This window comes from Mustela nivalis (genome assembly GCF_964662115.1).
Source record: "Mustela nivalis genome assembly, chromosome: 2".
NCBI classification, from domain to species: domain Eukaryota; kingdom Metazoa; phylum Chordata; class Mammalia; order Carnivora; family Mustelidae; genus Mustela; species Mustela nivalis.
Window position 1 is genome coordinate 172,211,421 of NC_139021.1, and position 15,207 is coordinate 172,226,627.

The 15,207-nt window shown below is 33.4% G+C and overlaps 1 protein-coding gene across 3 annotated transcripts in view; it reads left to right on the forward strand.

Moving 5' to 3' along the window:
* ATRNL1 (attractin like 1) overlaps window positions 1-15,207 on the forward strand; it is an 815,229-nt gene that overhangs the window by 216,015 nt on the left and 584,007 nt on the right. For all 3 annotated transcript variants that reach the window (XM_082721458.1, XM_082721457.1, XM_082721456.1), the window contains exon 19: window positions 5,641-5,778. In XM_082721458.1, the coding sequence (XP_082577584.1) occupies window positions 5,641-5,778 (138 nt within the window). The remainder of the gene's footprint in view (window positions 1-5,640; window positions 5,779-15,207) is intronic.

Consider the following 15,207-nt stretch of genomic DNA (forward strand, 5'->3'; position numbering starts at 1 on the left):
GACAAAAGACTTGTAAAAAAATTAAAAAATAAAACTGTTTTATAACAGAAAAAAAAAAGTGCTTATGGGGGAGGGACAGAGGGAAAGAGGGAATCCCAAGCAGACTCCACACTGAGTGTGGAGCCTGACTGGGGGCTTGATCCCATGACCCTGAGATCATGACCTAAGCTGAAACCGAGAGTTGGTCACTTAACCATCTGAGCCACCCTGGCGCCCTGACTTCAGTTCTTTTAAATTTTTTGAGGTCAATTTTATGACCTGGTATGTAGTGTATTGATGGAGAATGTTTTAGGTGTACTTAAAAAGAATGTATATTCTGCTGCTGTTATGTGGATTCTTCTCTTTGTGTTTGTTTGGTCTAGGTTTATAGTGTTCAAGTCTTCTCTCCCCTGCTGATCTAATGTCTAGATGTTATATTTTTGTTGAAAGTATTAAAGCCTCCAACCATTTTTTTTTGAATTGTGTATTTATATTTTAATTTCTGTGTTTCTTCATGCATTTTGAGGATCTGTTAGTAGGTACATATGTATTTATACTTTTAATATGTTCTTCATGAATTGACCTTTATTGTTACACAATGTCCCTCTATATCTCTAAGAAAATTTTTTAAAAGTCTATCTGAAATTTGTAGAGCTACTGCAACTTTCTTATGGTTGCTGTTTGTATGTTAATATCTTTTTTCATTCACTCACTTTCAATATATTTGCATCTTTAGGTGTGTCTCCTGTACACAGTATACAATTAGATCTTAATTTTAATCCAGTCTATTTCTTCATATTTTTTGTACTTAAAATTATGCTTCTTCACTGTGTCGATAACATTTTTTTATCAAATTAGGGTAGTTTTCAGAATTTCAAGTAAATTTTAGCCTCCCCTACTCTCTCTCATCCTTTCAACACTCCCATTACATGTAGGCCTGAGTACTTGATGGTTTCCCATATTTATCTGAGATTTTGTTCACTTTTCTCCATTCTTTTTTCTCTGTACATACATAGTTTCTATTGACCTATAAATTCTTTCTTCTGTCATTATTAATCTACTGTTCAGTCCCTTTAGTGTATTTTTCATTTTAGTTATTAAACTATTCTACTAATTCATTTTTCATTCACTTTTTAAAAACTTGCTTTTACCATTGTTCTCTATTTGATCAGATATTGTCATCATACCTACTTTTACTTCTTTTATTCTTTGTCTTTAATTCTTCTGAATATTTTCATATCTTCTAATTGTCCTAAGTGTCCAGTTCTTGGGCTATCAATTCTCATTTTTATTATCTCTCCCTTTCTTTCTTCTGAGTCTTCTTTTTGATGCTTTGTAAGTTTTTTCTTTGAGGTTTAACCCTGTGTTTTCGTTTATTTACTTGTCTCGCACTCTCCCATAAGTCAGAGGTTTGCAAAGCAAGGCCTGAAGGCCAGGCCTGGTCCCTTGCCTATTTTTGTAAGTGGAGTTTTACTGGAATGCAGATATGCTCAACTGTTATGTATTGTGTATGGTTGTTTTTGCACTATAATGCTCAATAATGGCAGAGGTGAGGAACTGTGATAGAAATTATATCATCAGCAAAGCCTAAAATACTTACCATCTAGCCCTTTACAGAAAAACAGATTTTCTCACTGTGTATTCTGTGTTGTATTTGTTTGAGTTTTTAGAAGTATTTCTAGGGGCCGTTTACACCTGATTTTACAAAGTGTATGAGGCTTTTCTTGATTACAGAACAGATTTTACATTAATGTTTGATGTTGGAGTTTCTCTACCATGTGGACAATGTGAATTTCTTCCAGTAGATATGTCTGGCATAGGCTTTAAGTTCTCACAAGTGGACTTGTGATGTGCTTTTCTCCCCGACAGATAGGGGCTGCAATTGGAGGCTTCAAGCCTTGTAAGTATGGTTTAGTTTTGCTGTCTTCCTTGAGGATGCCAGAGACCATATCACCTGGCCATATTGGGTTTTCAAACCCATGTCTCCTTATTCTTGTTTGTCCATTCTATAGGTAGCGAAATTCTGTTACTAGCTCAAGATTCTCTTTAACATTCTTGTTTTGAATCCCAGCTCTGATTTCTAGCATCTGATAATCCCTTTTCTTTTAAGATAGGGTATGTGTTAAAAAATGTTTTGAGTAAATTTTCTGTGTATACATGTTTTGAATTTTATTGAGAATATCAAGCAGATATTTTTAAATGTTTTACATCTGTTTTAGAGAGCACATACTTTGCAAAACTATGTACCTTATTTGCATATCAAATGCTGAGTTTTCCATAATATTTTTTTTTTCTTTCTTTTTTCTTTCTTTCCTTTTTACATGTTTGTATATATAGACAAGAAACCATCTGGGCTGGTTTTAAAATTTAGACAAAACAGTATGGATGGCTTCTTTTTAGCTTTATTCATGTTCCTCAGCCAGGTTGTTATTAGAACCTTTCAAGTAACAATGTATCCTGGAAGAACTATTAGATACAAGCTTCTATTACTCTTCGCTTCAGCACCCTATGCTAGTGGGAATAAAACATAAGCATAGGCTTATAGTCTATCTTTTTCTTGTCTGTGTTTGCCACAGCCATTATGTCTGGGTTCCACTTTGTGTAGCATGCTTTATCTTTTGCCATTGTTGCCATGCTAGTTACAGGCCAGGACAATGACTACCCCCACCCCCCTGCCTTTTCTTCCCCGCCTTGGAAATTTTGTCTGCAGTCACATCTAAATTGTACTAACTTTTCGTGTGGTATATTCATTACCTTAAACATTACACTTACCTGTATCACACTTTCCATGAGCTTTATGGCATCAAGCCAATAATATGCTTTGTGATTGCCCTATGGCTCAGAAATGCCTTTTGAACTTCTCATTTTCAGGAAGAGACAGTGAGTGGCATTACACCAGGGATCCTCTTTTAATTTCCAGAGGTATTGTAGTTTACTACCTTCTAGTTTAATTTGTGTCGTTGTCACCATACCCAAATTCCTGTAGTTGCTGGTAAGTTTCCTTCTTATTTTAGTGGTGAGCTAACAGGAGGATATTAGATGTGATTGCTGAATCTAGACATCTTATTCAGAAGTTAAAGCATTTGTTTTTCTGGTGGAAATATGTCACCAGGAGATTCATAAAATACATATATAGTAACCTATTTCTTACTTTAACTTTTTCAGGTAATGCTTTACATGTAGTGGGCACTCAATAAATTTGTTTTTACCCGACTGAGTTAATTAGTGGTATCAATAATAAAGTTTCTGTGAAACAACAACTTATACTTTTAAACAAATATTTAAAAAATCAAAGTTCTTAACATTATTATTTTTATAGAACTAATATGAATTTGCTATAGAAAATTGATGATGCAAAAAAAACTAACTAAACTGAGATAACCTATATTAACTTTCGATAGGCAAACCTATATATTTTATTTTATTTTTTTAAACTTTGTTTTTACTTTTTAAAAATTTAAATTCAATTAATTAACATACAGTATATTATTTGTTTCAGGAATACAGGTCTGTGACTCATCAGTCTTATATAATACCCAGTGCTCATTATAGCATATACCTTCCCCAGTGATCACCCAGTAACCCCATCACCCTACTCCCTCCCCTCCAGCAGCTCTCAGTTTCCTAAGATTAAGAGTCTTTTATGGTTTGTCTCCCAATTTTCATTTCTTTAAAGATTTATTTATTTATTTTAAAGAGAGAGAGCTCTCAAGATAGTGAGTAGGGGCCAGAATGGGAGGGAGGAAGAGGGAGAGAAGGAGACTCCCGCTGAGCATGAAGCCTGATGCTGGGCTAGATCTCCCGATTCTGAGATCATGACCTGAGCTGAAATTAAGAGTCAGTCAGATGTTCAACCAACTGAGCCACGCAGGCATTCCATACTGATACATTTTAAAACAAAATTGTTGTCATTTTAAATATCAAGTTTTGTACCTTGATTTCACTTAAATTATCATGAACATTTTTCCTTGTTCTAAATTTCTTCCTCATTGTTTCATAATGTAATATAAAATATGAAAACTATAATTTTCCTCAGTTTTATAGAGGATGATGAAGTTTATTTAACATTTCCCCATGATGACTTTATGTTATTTCTATACTGTCTTATAGTAGAGTTATGGTTCTGAAAATTTCTATAAAGTATAGGTGTTCAGTTTTTACCGTTATTGCCTATGTCTTACTTTACCTTTTGATGTTAGCTCTTGTGGTGACCCTGTGTTACTCTCTCAGGATCTCCCTTTCTCACTTTCGAATTTTCTACATACAATAGCTATGGTATTTAATGTCTGGTCTTTTGATTCAAACTTTCTGTTTATGTGTTTGTTTCTGCTGTTGATTAGTTGTGTGACTTTGGATGGTTGCTTAACCTAGGCTTCCTTCGTGTGGTGTATAAACAATGAATCTTGGAACACTAAAAAAATAAAATAATAAAAAAAAAGTCTTAGAAATGGCCTCAATGTAATACCTCCCATATAGAATTATTGTGAGGATTAAATGATATAATTTAGGTCTACCACCTGGTATACTATCTGGCAATTGAGTAGTATTTATATATTTTAAACGCGATGCAATATGTACACTGACCAATCAGAATAGTAGCTGGCCACAACAATTGGTATTGATGGAATATTGGCTTCCCTGGCTACAGTAAGAGGAAGCTCAATTAAGTGCTATCTTAGTTGTAATAATTATGAAAATGATTATGAGGGTGGCAATGATGATGGTGTTTGGACAAGCAGTTACAAAATTAAGTCATTATGTTCCAAATAGGCACAAAAGGCATGAGCTTTCATGTATGAACTTTATCTCTCATCTGAAATTCTGTTGTAAAATTAATACCAGAACTTTTAAAATCTTATGTTACAAACATATAAAAAAGTCTTATGCTTTAAATGTGATTTTGTGTAGTTCACTTTCTTATAGAATTTTGACTAAGCTTTGAAGCTTTTCTTATCCAAAGAAGATAAGAAGATAATTTGTTTTTATGCAAATTAATTTAGAAGTACTATTTTTATTAATCATACACAGAGTTTTTTGAAGTAAGGGCCTATTGCTGCACAATATTTTATATTTGTTGATCATTTGTTATTATGTGTAAATATAATTAAGATGAAATTTAGCATCCTTTATTAAAGCTATATTATTCATTCTTGTGTGTATATAACTTAACAGATAAATATTCATGTGGATCTTTAAGTAATGTGTTAAAAAAAGTATTCCTTTTTGGGGCCCCTGGGTGGTTCAGTCACTTAAGTGTCTGACTCTTGATTTTGTCTCAGGGCATGATATCAGGGTCGTGAGATCAGGCCCTGTATTGAGCTCTGTGCTGGGCATGGAGCCTGCTTAAGATTCTCCCCCTCCCTCTGCCCCTCACCCTTGCTCATGCACGTGCGCTCTCTCATAGCTATGTTATGTTTTACTTTGTCTCTTTCCCCTATATTTTATAGAACATACAACAAAATTTCAACATAATTTATTGTATATATTGTCCTGTATTTATATTTTGAACCACATATATTTTACATTAAAAAATAAATCTTGGGAAATGTCCTTTGGCATTTGCTACCATTTAAATTTGTAAAACAAATTCTTTGTCTTGATAAGTGTTATACATGCTGTGGTTTTGTAGATATTTATGATATTTTTTACTCTTTTCTTCAGCTTGCCAGTGTAATGGACATAGCACGTGCATCAATAACAATGTGTGTGAACAGTGTAAAAATCTTACCACAGGAAAGCAGTGTCAAGACTGTATGCCAGGTTATTACGGGGATCCGACTAACGGAGGACAGTGCACGGGTAAGTATGTTTTCTTTTACTTCAGTATATTTTTATTACAGAAAAGAAAATTGAGGAAGATATGTATCTTGTGGAAAATATATTTTATAAAAGAAAATTTTTTCCATTAAGTTCCAGTATTTTTAGAAGGTAGTATTTACTCAGTAGGAGTGATGTGAATTATAACAATTCTGTGAAACACTTTACAAAGTTCTTATTGCAAAATTAATACATGCTTATTACAGGAAATTTAGCAAATGCAGGCACATTAAAAATTACCTGTAGTCTCCCTATTGAAAAATAATCACTGCTGGGGCACCTGGGTGGCTCAGTGGGTTAAAGCCTCTGCCTTTAGCTCAGGTCATGATCCCGGGGTTCTGGGATCGAGCCCCACATTAGGCTCTCTGCTCAGCGGGGAGCCTGCTTCCTCTCTCTCTGCCTGCCTCTCTGCCTACTTGTGATCTCTGTCTGTCAAATAAATAAATAAAATCTTAAAAAAAATGTTTAAAGAAATAATCACTACTGATTATTTTTTAATAACAGTAAGTCATTGTTTTGACTCTAGATATAAGAAATAATTAAAGGTATTGGGTATGCCTTATATCAGATAAGCTTTTTTGGGTTTGGAATCAATCCTGGAATCCTGGACTGATATCCACCCCCACTGCCAGTGTTCACATGTATGGCCATAACCACTCAACCTGTCAGTGCCTCCTTGTACTCATATGTAAAAGGGAGATGTTGAAGGTCAAATGAAATGATACATAATAGAGGCACACGTAAGGAAATTGAAGCACAGTAAAAGACCATTTAAAGTGCTCTTCTCATCGCATGGTTTTTTGTTCACTAAACTCTGCTTTTCTCCATTTTCCTCTATATCCTCCTGCTTTTTCCTCTTACTTTTTAGGGAATTTTTAGATTTCCTTTTTAAAAATTTCCTTCTAAGCTGTGATTTTATAGTAATCCTTTTTTATCTCTAGGTTAGTCCTTGTCGCTCATGTTTTAAATTTTCTATTTCTACATGGAGGTTGCCCATACAGCACCCACAGACCAGCCCCCGTTGTTGTCTATGCAAAGATTAAGACTGTTATGGACATTGGGGAGGGTTAAACAAGGAGCGGGCCCAGGGCCTGACCTAGATAAGAACGTTCACATTGCTTGCGTGCTGTGGACAGTGCTGCTGTGAACCTGTTTGAATATTGGTTTGTAGTTCTCTTGTGCATAAACTAGAAGAGGCATTGTGGCAGTTCTGTGTTTAACTTTTTGAGGAATTGCCCCATTGTTCAAGTTTTCCATAGTGGCTGCCTCATTCTACATTCCTGCCAGAAATGTAGAGGATTCCAGTTTCTCCACATCCTTGCCAACACTAGTTATATTCCATTTTTTAAAAATGTTAATCATCTTAGTGGATGTGAAATGATATCCCATTGTGGTTTTGATTTGCATTTCCCTAATGACTAGTGATGTTAACTATCTTTATCTTTTCATGTGGTTGTTGGCCATTGTATATTTTCTTTGGAAAAATATCTTTAGAAGCCCTTTGCCCATTTTAGAAGAATTTATTTTCTTTTAATTGTGGTGAAATATGCATAACATAAAATTTATCATTTTACCATATTTATATGTATAGCACAAAGGCTTTAAGTACATTTACATTGTTGTGAAACTATCATCACCATCCATTTCCAGAACTTTTTTCATCTTGCAAAACTGAAACTCTGTACCTATTAAATAATAATTCTTTATTACCCTTCCACAAGCTACTGGCAACCACCATTTTATTTTCTCTTATTATGAACATGACTTCTTCAGATAGCCTTAAATATGTGAAATTGTACATTATTTGTCCTTTAGTGACTGGCTTATTTCTCTTAGCACAATTGTCTTTAATTTTCTTTCATGTTCTAGCATGTGTCAGATTTTCCTTGCTCTTAAATGCCAAATGCTGTTCCGTTGTATGAGTATATACATTCTGTTCATCCATTCATCCATTAATGGACCCTGAGTTGCTTCCACCTATTGGTATTGTGAGTAATGCTGCGACGAACATGGCCTGCAGATACTTGTTTAGGTTCCTTTGTCTTTTCGTGTTGTTTTTGGCCATTTGTAGATCTGTGGAGAAGCGTCTTTTAAGCCCTTTGCCCATTTTTTATTTGGGTTGTTGATGTTGTTGTTCAATTATAAGGGTTTTTTTTTTAATATATTCTAGATATTAAGCCCTTAGAAGATACATAATTTGCAAATATTTTCTCCCATTCTGTAGGTTGCCTTTTAATTTTCTTTATAGTGTCCTTTGAAACACAAAAGTTTCCAAGTTTGATGAAGTCCAGTTTACTTATTTATTTTTTTGTTGCTTGTGTTTTTGGTGCTTATCTAAGGATCCACTGCCAAATGCAATGTCATGAGGATTACCAAAGTATTGATTTTTTGCCAACATAGGCAAAAGGAACATTATATTAGCTATAAAATATTTTAAATTAGAATGTAAGTTTTATCACTCCAATAGACATAAGTGCTTTTAGAAATATGTTCCCCTTTGGGGAGGATATGTCTCTTCTAGGTTTAAGACTAAGTTCAGTTATTCCATATTCATTTTTGTTGCTGACATTACACATCTGGCAAGCTGAGGCATAATGCAATGGAAAATTAAAGGGGATGAAAGATAAATGCCTATCTTATTCAGTACTGCACATTCTCTGGTAGTTTATGGAGCTTTAAATAATTCCTTATAGTTTCATTGTTTCCTAAAGTTGGCAAGATATTATTTTGCTGTCTGTGACTTCTCTATGGTGATGTAATATATGAAAGTCATTTTTATTTCTTAGGGCCATATTACCTATCTAACTAAATCAACAGTATGTCACATCTGGCGAATTATTTTTAAGCAGCTGTGGCTAAAATAAATTTATAAAAAATAAGAAGTATAAATTTACTGGTATTTCTTCATTTTTAGTTCACCTTTTTGGGAAAAGTTCATTTTTCATTAGTAGATGCATTTATTAAGATTCAAAGTCTGCTGATATTAAGGGGAAGAAGGAAGTCGATTTATATTTGAATGGTGAAGCTTTAGAGGTACTGAAGATTCAGAGATTATTTTTTAAATTCAGTGTACTAAAGTCAATTTAACATTGTTGCCGATATTAATGAATGTACATGTAGATTTTCCTCAGATTGTTTTTAGACTATGGCATATTCATAGCTATTCTTTTATTATAATTAACTATTTTTTATTATAATTAACTATTTAAAGTGGTTTATTAGTAACTGTCAGAGGGTGCCTGGGTTGCTCAGTCAGTTAAGCGTCTGACTCTTGATTTTGGCTCAGGTCATGATCTTGGAGTGGTGAGATTGAGCTCTGTGTCAAGCTCTCATCACCGAGTCTGCTTGAGATTCTTTTTCTCCCTCTGCCCCTTCCCCTGCTTTCTCTCTCTCTCAAATAAATAAGTAAATCTTAAAAAAAAAATACTTGTCAGAATGGCTAAAATTAACAACAGGGGTAATCACAGATGTTGGCAAGGATGCCGAGAAAGGGGAACTCTCTTACATTGTTGGTGAGTACACAAACTGGTGCAGCCACTCTGAAAAAAAGTATGGAGGTTCCTCAGAAAGTTACAAATGGAACTAACCTATGATCCAGCAATTGCAGTACTAGGTATTTACCAAACGATACAAAAACACTGAATTGAAGGTTCACATGCACCCCAATGTTTATAGCAACGTTATCAATGATAGCTAAATTGTAAAAAAAAGCTCAAATGTCTTCAACTGATGAATGGATAAAGAAGATATGGGATACACACACACACACACACACACACACACACACACACACACAGAGTGTGTATTATTACTCAGTGGAATTTTACTCAGCCATCAAGAAAGAATGAAGTCTGGCCATTTGCAAGCATGTGGATGGAGCTAGAGTGTATTATGCTAAGTGAAGTAAGTTAGTCAGAGATTTCACTCATATGTGAAATTTAAGAAATGTGAAACAGATGTACATAGGAAAAAAAGAAAAGAGAGAGAGCACTGACCTGGATGATTTAAAAAAAAAAAAAAGAAAAGAGTTAACTATGGAGAACAAACTGAGGGTTGCTGGAGGTGTGGTGGGTGGGGAGATAGGTTATATAGGAGGATGGGTATTAAGAGGGGCAACTTGTGATGAGCATTGGGTATTATATTTGAGTGATGAATCATTAAATTCTATTCCTGAAACTAATATTATACTGTATATTAACTACCTGGAGTTTAAATAAGAACTTGAAACAAAAAACTTTTTAAAAAAGTGGTTTTTTATTAAAATTATTTCTCATTGATGTCCAAGAAGATTCTTTGATACACATTTGCTCCGGAGTTGCTGTCTGTCTGTCTATCTGTCTATCATCCGTCTATCAATCTTCATAGCTATGGAAGAATATAACGTTGTCAACAGCTTGGGCTTTGGAAATATACTGCTTGGGTCCATATCCAGGCAATGCCACTGTCACATTGGGTAATTATTTAACCTCTTATTGTCTCAGTTTCCTCAGTTAAAAATTATATGACTGATTTAATTTATTGTGAGGCATAAATGAGGTACTTTACATAAGAAATAATTTGTGCTTCTGGCAAATGTTTATTCTAGAATGCTGTCATTGTCATTATTACTATTATTTTTATTACAAAAATTTGTTACATCAGTAAACTTAAGTATGTTAATAAAACTATGATTTTATACTTTGTAACAGTATTATTTTTGTCATACTTTCTTCAACTTGACTTATAAATGTTAGTAAAAGAACATAAGTGAAAGTTTCATTGACTAGAATGGCTTGCTGTACTCTAATGGCTCAACACTATGTACTGTATTACTTTGCAATGAAGGATTATCTTCGATTCACAAACAATTATTGAATACTTAACTATATGCAAAACTCTGGACTAGGGCTTGAATTTCTATACATTGTAAGGGTGATATAAGGTGTTATGAAGAGGCTGAATGATAGAACCAGGGACAAAGAGTTTAATTTTTTTTTTTTTTTTAGACGCTTAACCCACTGAGCCAGCCACCCAGGTACCCCAAGAGTTTAATTATGATGGAAGGATCTGGGTGGGCCCTTTGGAGTTGAGTTCAATTTATAAGTTTCACTTTTATACCATTATCATTAATTCTATGCTTTTCATTATACCTTGTTCTAAGTGTGAGGCAACTAAGCTATAATGCTGTTAATCACCAGAATGTTAAAAAATATTTGTATGTATTTGTTTTATTTGATTATTCATAAAAAGATGCACAATAAGAAGAACGACAAAAAAACTCACCTCTCCAAATTGTGAAATATAGGCATTTAAAAAATTGTAGACATATGTGACCAATAGTTTTTTTCATCTAGGTCTTAACTCTTTTTGGTTATTTTATTGCAAGATGTTTAATGGGGTAAACAATAATGCCATGTTTAATAGCATTATCAATAAGATTTTTTTTTTTTACACTGCATTCATAATTGGTTTTAACATAGTCTAATTTTGTTATGTCTTTTTGTTCATTTTGTTGTTCTTTTTCTAGGAGTTTGAATACTATACTCATCTGATTTTTTTCTTTCTACATACTTTTTAAAATTTTATTTTAGGTCTTTACTTTTAATAGTGATAAAAAAACTCTTTCCTAGTTTGGGGAAAATCACTTCTTTCAACACAGTGACAGTTCTATTTTTACCTTGTTTCGTATAAGCAAAACTTATTTATTTTTAAAATTTTTTGATATATTGTGGATATCTACCCTTAGCAGACTTTTACAGAAGTAATTAATAATTTTTTTTAAAAGATTTTAGTTATTTATTTCACTGAGAGAAACACAGCAAGAGAGGGAACGCAAGCAGGGGGAGTGGGAGAGAGAAGCAGGCTTCCTGCTGAGCAGGGAGCCAACATGGGGCTTGACCCCAGGACCCTGGATCACGACCTGAGCCAAAGGCAGATGCCTAACGATGGAGACTCCCAGGCGCCCCTGTTTAATACTTTAATAAATACATTGGGCTATGATACAACTATCCTCAGAGACAAGAGGGTAGTAAAAGGAATTTGAATGAGCTCTTCTTTTTCTCTACTAGGAGGGGAATTTTTTTCATTTTAAACTTTTCTCACGTATCAGAGGTGTTTATAGAAGCTGAAAGTTTATAATCAAATGACCTTGAGTATTCCTTGAAATAAGCATAAGTAATTTAAATCTCTCAAACTGGGAGCATTGACCTGAATGATTTAAACCTGCCAATGGATGAAAATTACTTGACATAGAATCTTATTTCTATTAATTATTTTGACACAACAAAGTTAAAAAGTTTGTATTTTCTTAGTGTACATGATTTTCCTGTGTGGCAAAGAAGGGTCAACCTGAGACTTTACATATCCCCAAAAGAGCCCATTACATGAATAATTATGTAATTATATGTAGATATTTAGCATATGGTATGGGCATGAAGTTATACTTTGATTAAAGACTTGCTTCAGAATAACATTTTTCAAAAACATTTAAATACATTAAGAAAACAAAAAAAGCCTTTTTAAATAAATTTTTAAAAAGATTTTATTTATTTATTTGACAGAGTTCACAAGTAGGCAGAGAGGCAGGCAGAGAGAGAGAAGGGGGAAACAGTCTCCCTCTGAGCAGAGAGTCGAATGTGGGGGCTCAATATCAGGATCCTGAGATCATGACCTGAGCTGAAGGCAGAGGCTTTAACCCACTGAGCCACCCAGGCGCCCCCCAGAAAGGCTTTTTATATTATGCAGAGCTGCCTGTTTAAACTGAATGATTAAAAAAATTAAAAATAAAAAAATCTTTGTTTTATAGCTTCTATGATATTTGTAGCTAATTATTTTGAAGCGTTTTGTTTTTCTGAGGGATGTGTTCCTCTAACTTCAAATACTTAGAGCCCTAAGCTTTCTTTATCTATTTCATCTTTCTGAGCTCTGTTTATCTCTTTTATTCTCATAAAAGGAATCAAAAGGACAAGAAGAACTGAGATTATGAAAAGTATTTGGACCTGACATTAAGTCAGGTAATTTGTGGTTAGTAGAAGGTGCAGTTTTTACTACTTTCTTGTGTTAGATGCCTTTTCAGCGAGATGTCTGTGGGCTGAACCTCATGAAACTGCTAGAGACACCCTTGGTAAACTTTTGAGTGTTGGGGAACTTCGCTTGGCTTGCTTCCGCACCTTTATTATACCTACCCTTTTTCAAGATCTTTTCAAGATCTTGAAGATCTTGAAGATCAAGATTGCAAGAGAGATCTTTTCAAGATGTCTCTCCCTGTTTTTTATTTGCACAAACTTCTAGTTTCCGCCCATCCTAACTTTAAACCTTCATTTCAACTTTTGGCATTTGGTTAGTGCTATTGGCAGTTGGTTAGTTCCTAGGCCTGATGCTGCAAATTATTTCCACCTCTAATTTGCATATTTTTGACAATAAAATGTGTGACTTGCATGCTTTCTTTTCATTAATAAGTTCACTAATATATCTCATGGAATTAAAAAAATAATGGCTTTAAATCTACAAGTACAGGGTTTATCTTTTGGGGACTACATAGAAGCTATTATTTTATCTTAAGTGTTTAATATTTCTCTTTAATTTCATTTGATGTGATGCCTAGTGCCCTTATCATGTATTGCTTGAGATTTTGTGTTATAAGGATCCGGCACTATTTGATTGTTTAAAAAGTGAAGTAAGATGGTATAATTTAATTTAACAATAAAAAAGGCTATTTTACAAACCTACAAAAATTAAGCAATTCTTATTTGCTTCAAATGACAGGCATAGGATGAAAATTAAAAAGTAAATTTAAAATGGTGCATATTTCTCATATTCTAAAAACATAAAACATTTATTTAGTGTATTTCAGAAAATTAGAGGTTAATCTAAGAAACTCTAGGTGTGTATTTGGTTTTAGTCTGATATTTATAGATTTTTTAAAGATTAGAATTCAGCTAAGTGCCAATTTGGATACACACTTTTTCATTGCTTAGATAATGCACAAAAAGTAATTAGTGACGGTAGACAAGTTAATCATATGTTAGAAATGCCTAGAGCAGGTGTAGGAAAGCATCAGCATAAATATTTTCTGTAAATAGTTCATAAACATATTAAAATCCTTCTTAATATATTATTACCAAGAAAAACCTTTTCTTTCAAAGTTCCATTTTTATATACCATAGGGTATGAATGCAAATATTTGCTTTTCTTTTAATCACAGTTTCATCTATACCTTTCATCTTGCTTTTTCTCTATGGGTTTATCTAGTGATTTTATTAGACTAATTATCTATATTTTTAGGCTTCAAAGGGAATATATAATTGTTTAATTGTGTATTTATTTTAATGAGCAATGTTTACTTGTTTTTTGTCATCCTTACAAGGCCAGAATTGTTCATATTAATTGGTTCAAAAACTGAATTCAACAACTACATTATTTAAAAATAGTCTCCTTTCACCCCCGTCTTAGTTAATGATAAACCAATTAAGCGTCCTCTATTCTTCTTTTCTTCTTTTGCTGTTGGGTGTTACAGGTTAGCTGAAATGGAATAGCTTCTTCTTAAATATTTGTGGAATGAATGAGTGAATACTCTCCCTACAATCTCTATACCCTCCATACAGTGTCTCTATTTGTCATCTACCTTTTTATCTCATTTACAGAAAGAGAAAGAATTAATAATGTTTTCTTGAGGTGTGGAATTGTTTACTTCACATATTGCTGACAACATGCCTTCTACTCATTATGGTGAAAACAAAGCCTCGATAACATATAGGGAAAAAAAGAACACCTCAAAGTTGTTAAGCAATGTTGTTACCGACTTACAAGTCAAAAACATAAGCATGTATTTTACTTTTTTTTTTTTTTTTGGTGTATAAGTGTTTAATCTTTTCAAAATTGAAAAGGTCTATTTAACTTTTTTGTTTTATTGTTTTGACATAATTTAGCACAGGAAAGTTGCAGGTAATACACAGAGTTCCATCGTGCTTCCTCTCTCTCTTGCTGTTTCAGTTAAATATTGCAGATTTGATGGGCCTTTATCCCTTAAATACTTTAGTGATGTTTTCTGAAAACTAGGGATTTTTTAAACCACATTACAGTTCCAGAAATCAGGAAATCAACCTTGGTGTGTATTATTATTAAATATAGACCTTAATTAGATTTTAATTTGTCCCTGCATTGTTCTTTAGAGAAAAAGAAAATCCACTGGTTTTATTCATTTGTGTATCTCTTGAGACTTCTTGAATCTGGAACATTTCTTGATCTTTCTTTTTATTAAGTGACATTGACATTGTTTAGGATTGTAGTCCATTTTTTGGTGTGTGTATATAGCATGTGCTTTGTATGGAACATGGCTTTGTTTGACATTTCTTCATGGTTATATTCTGCTACATACTTTTGGTGGGAGTACCACTGAAGTTATGCTAAATTCTTCTCATGAGCTATCATGAG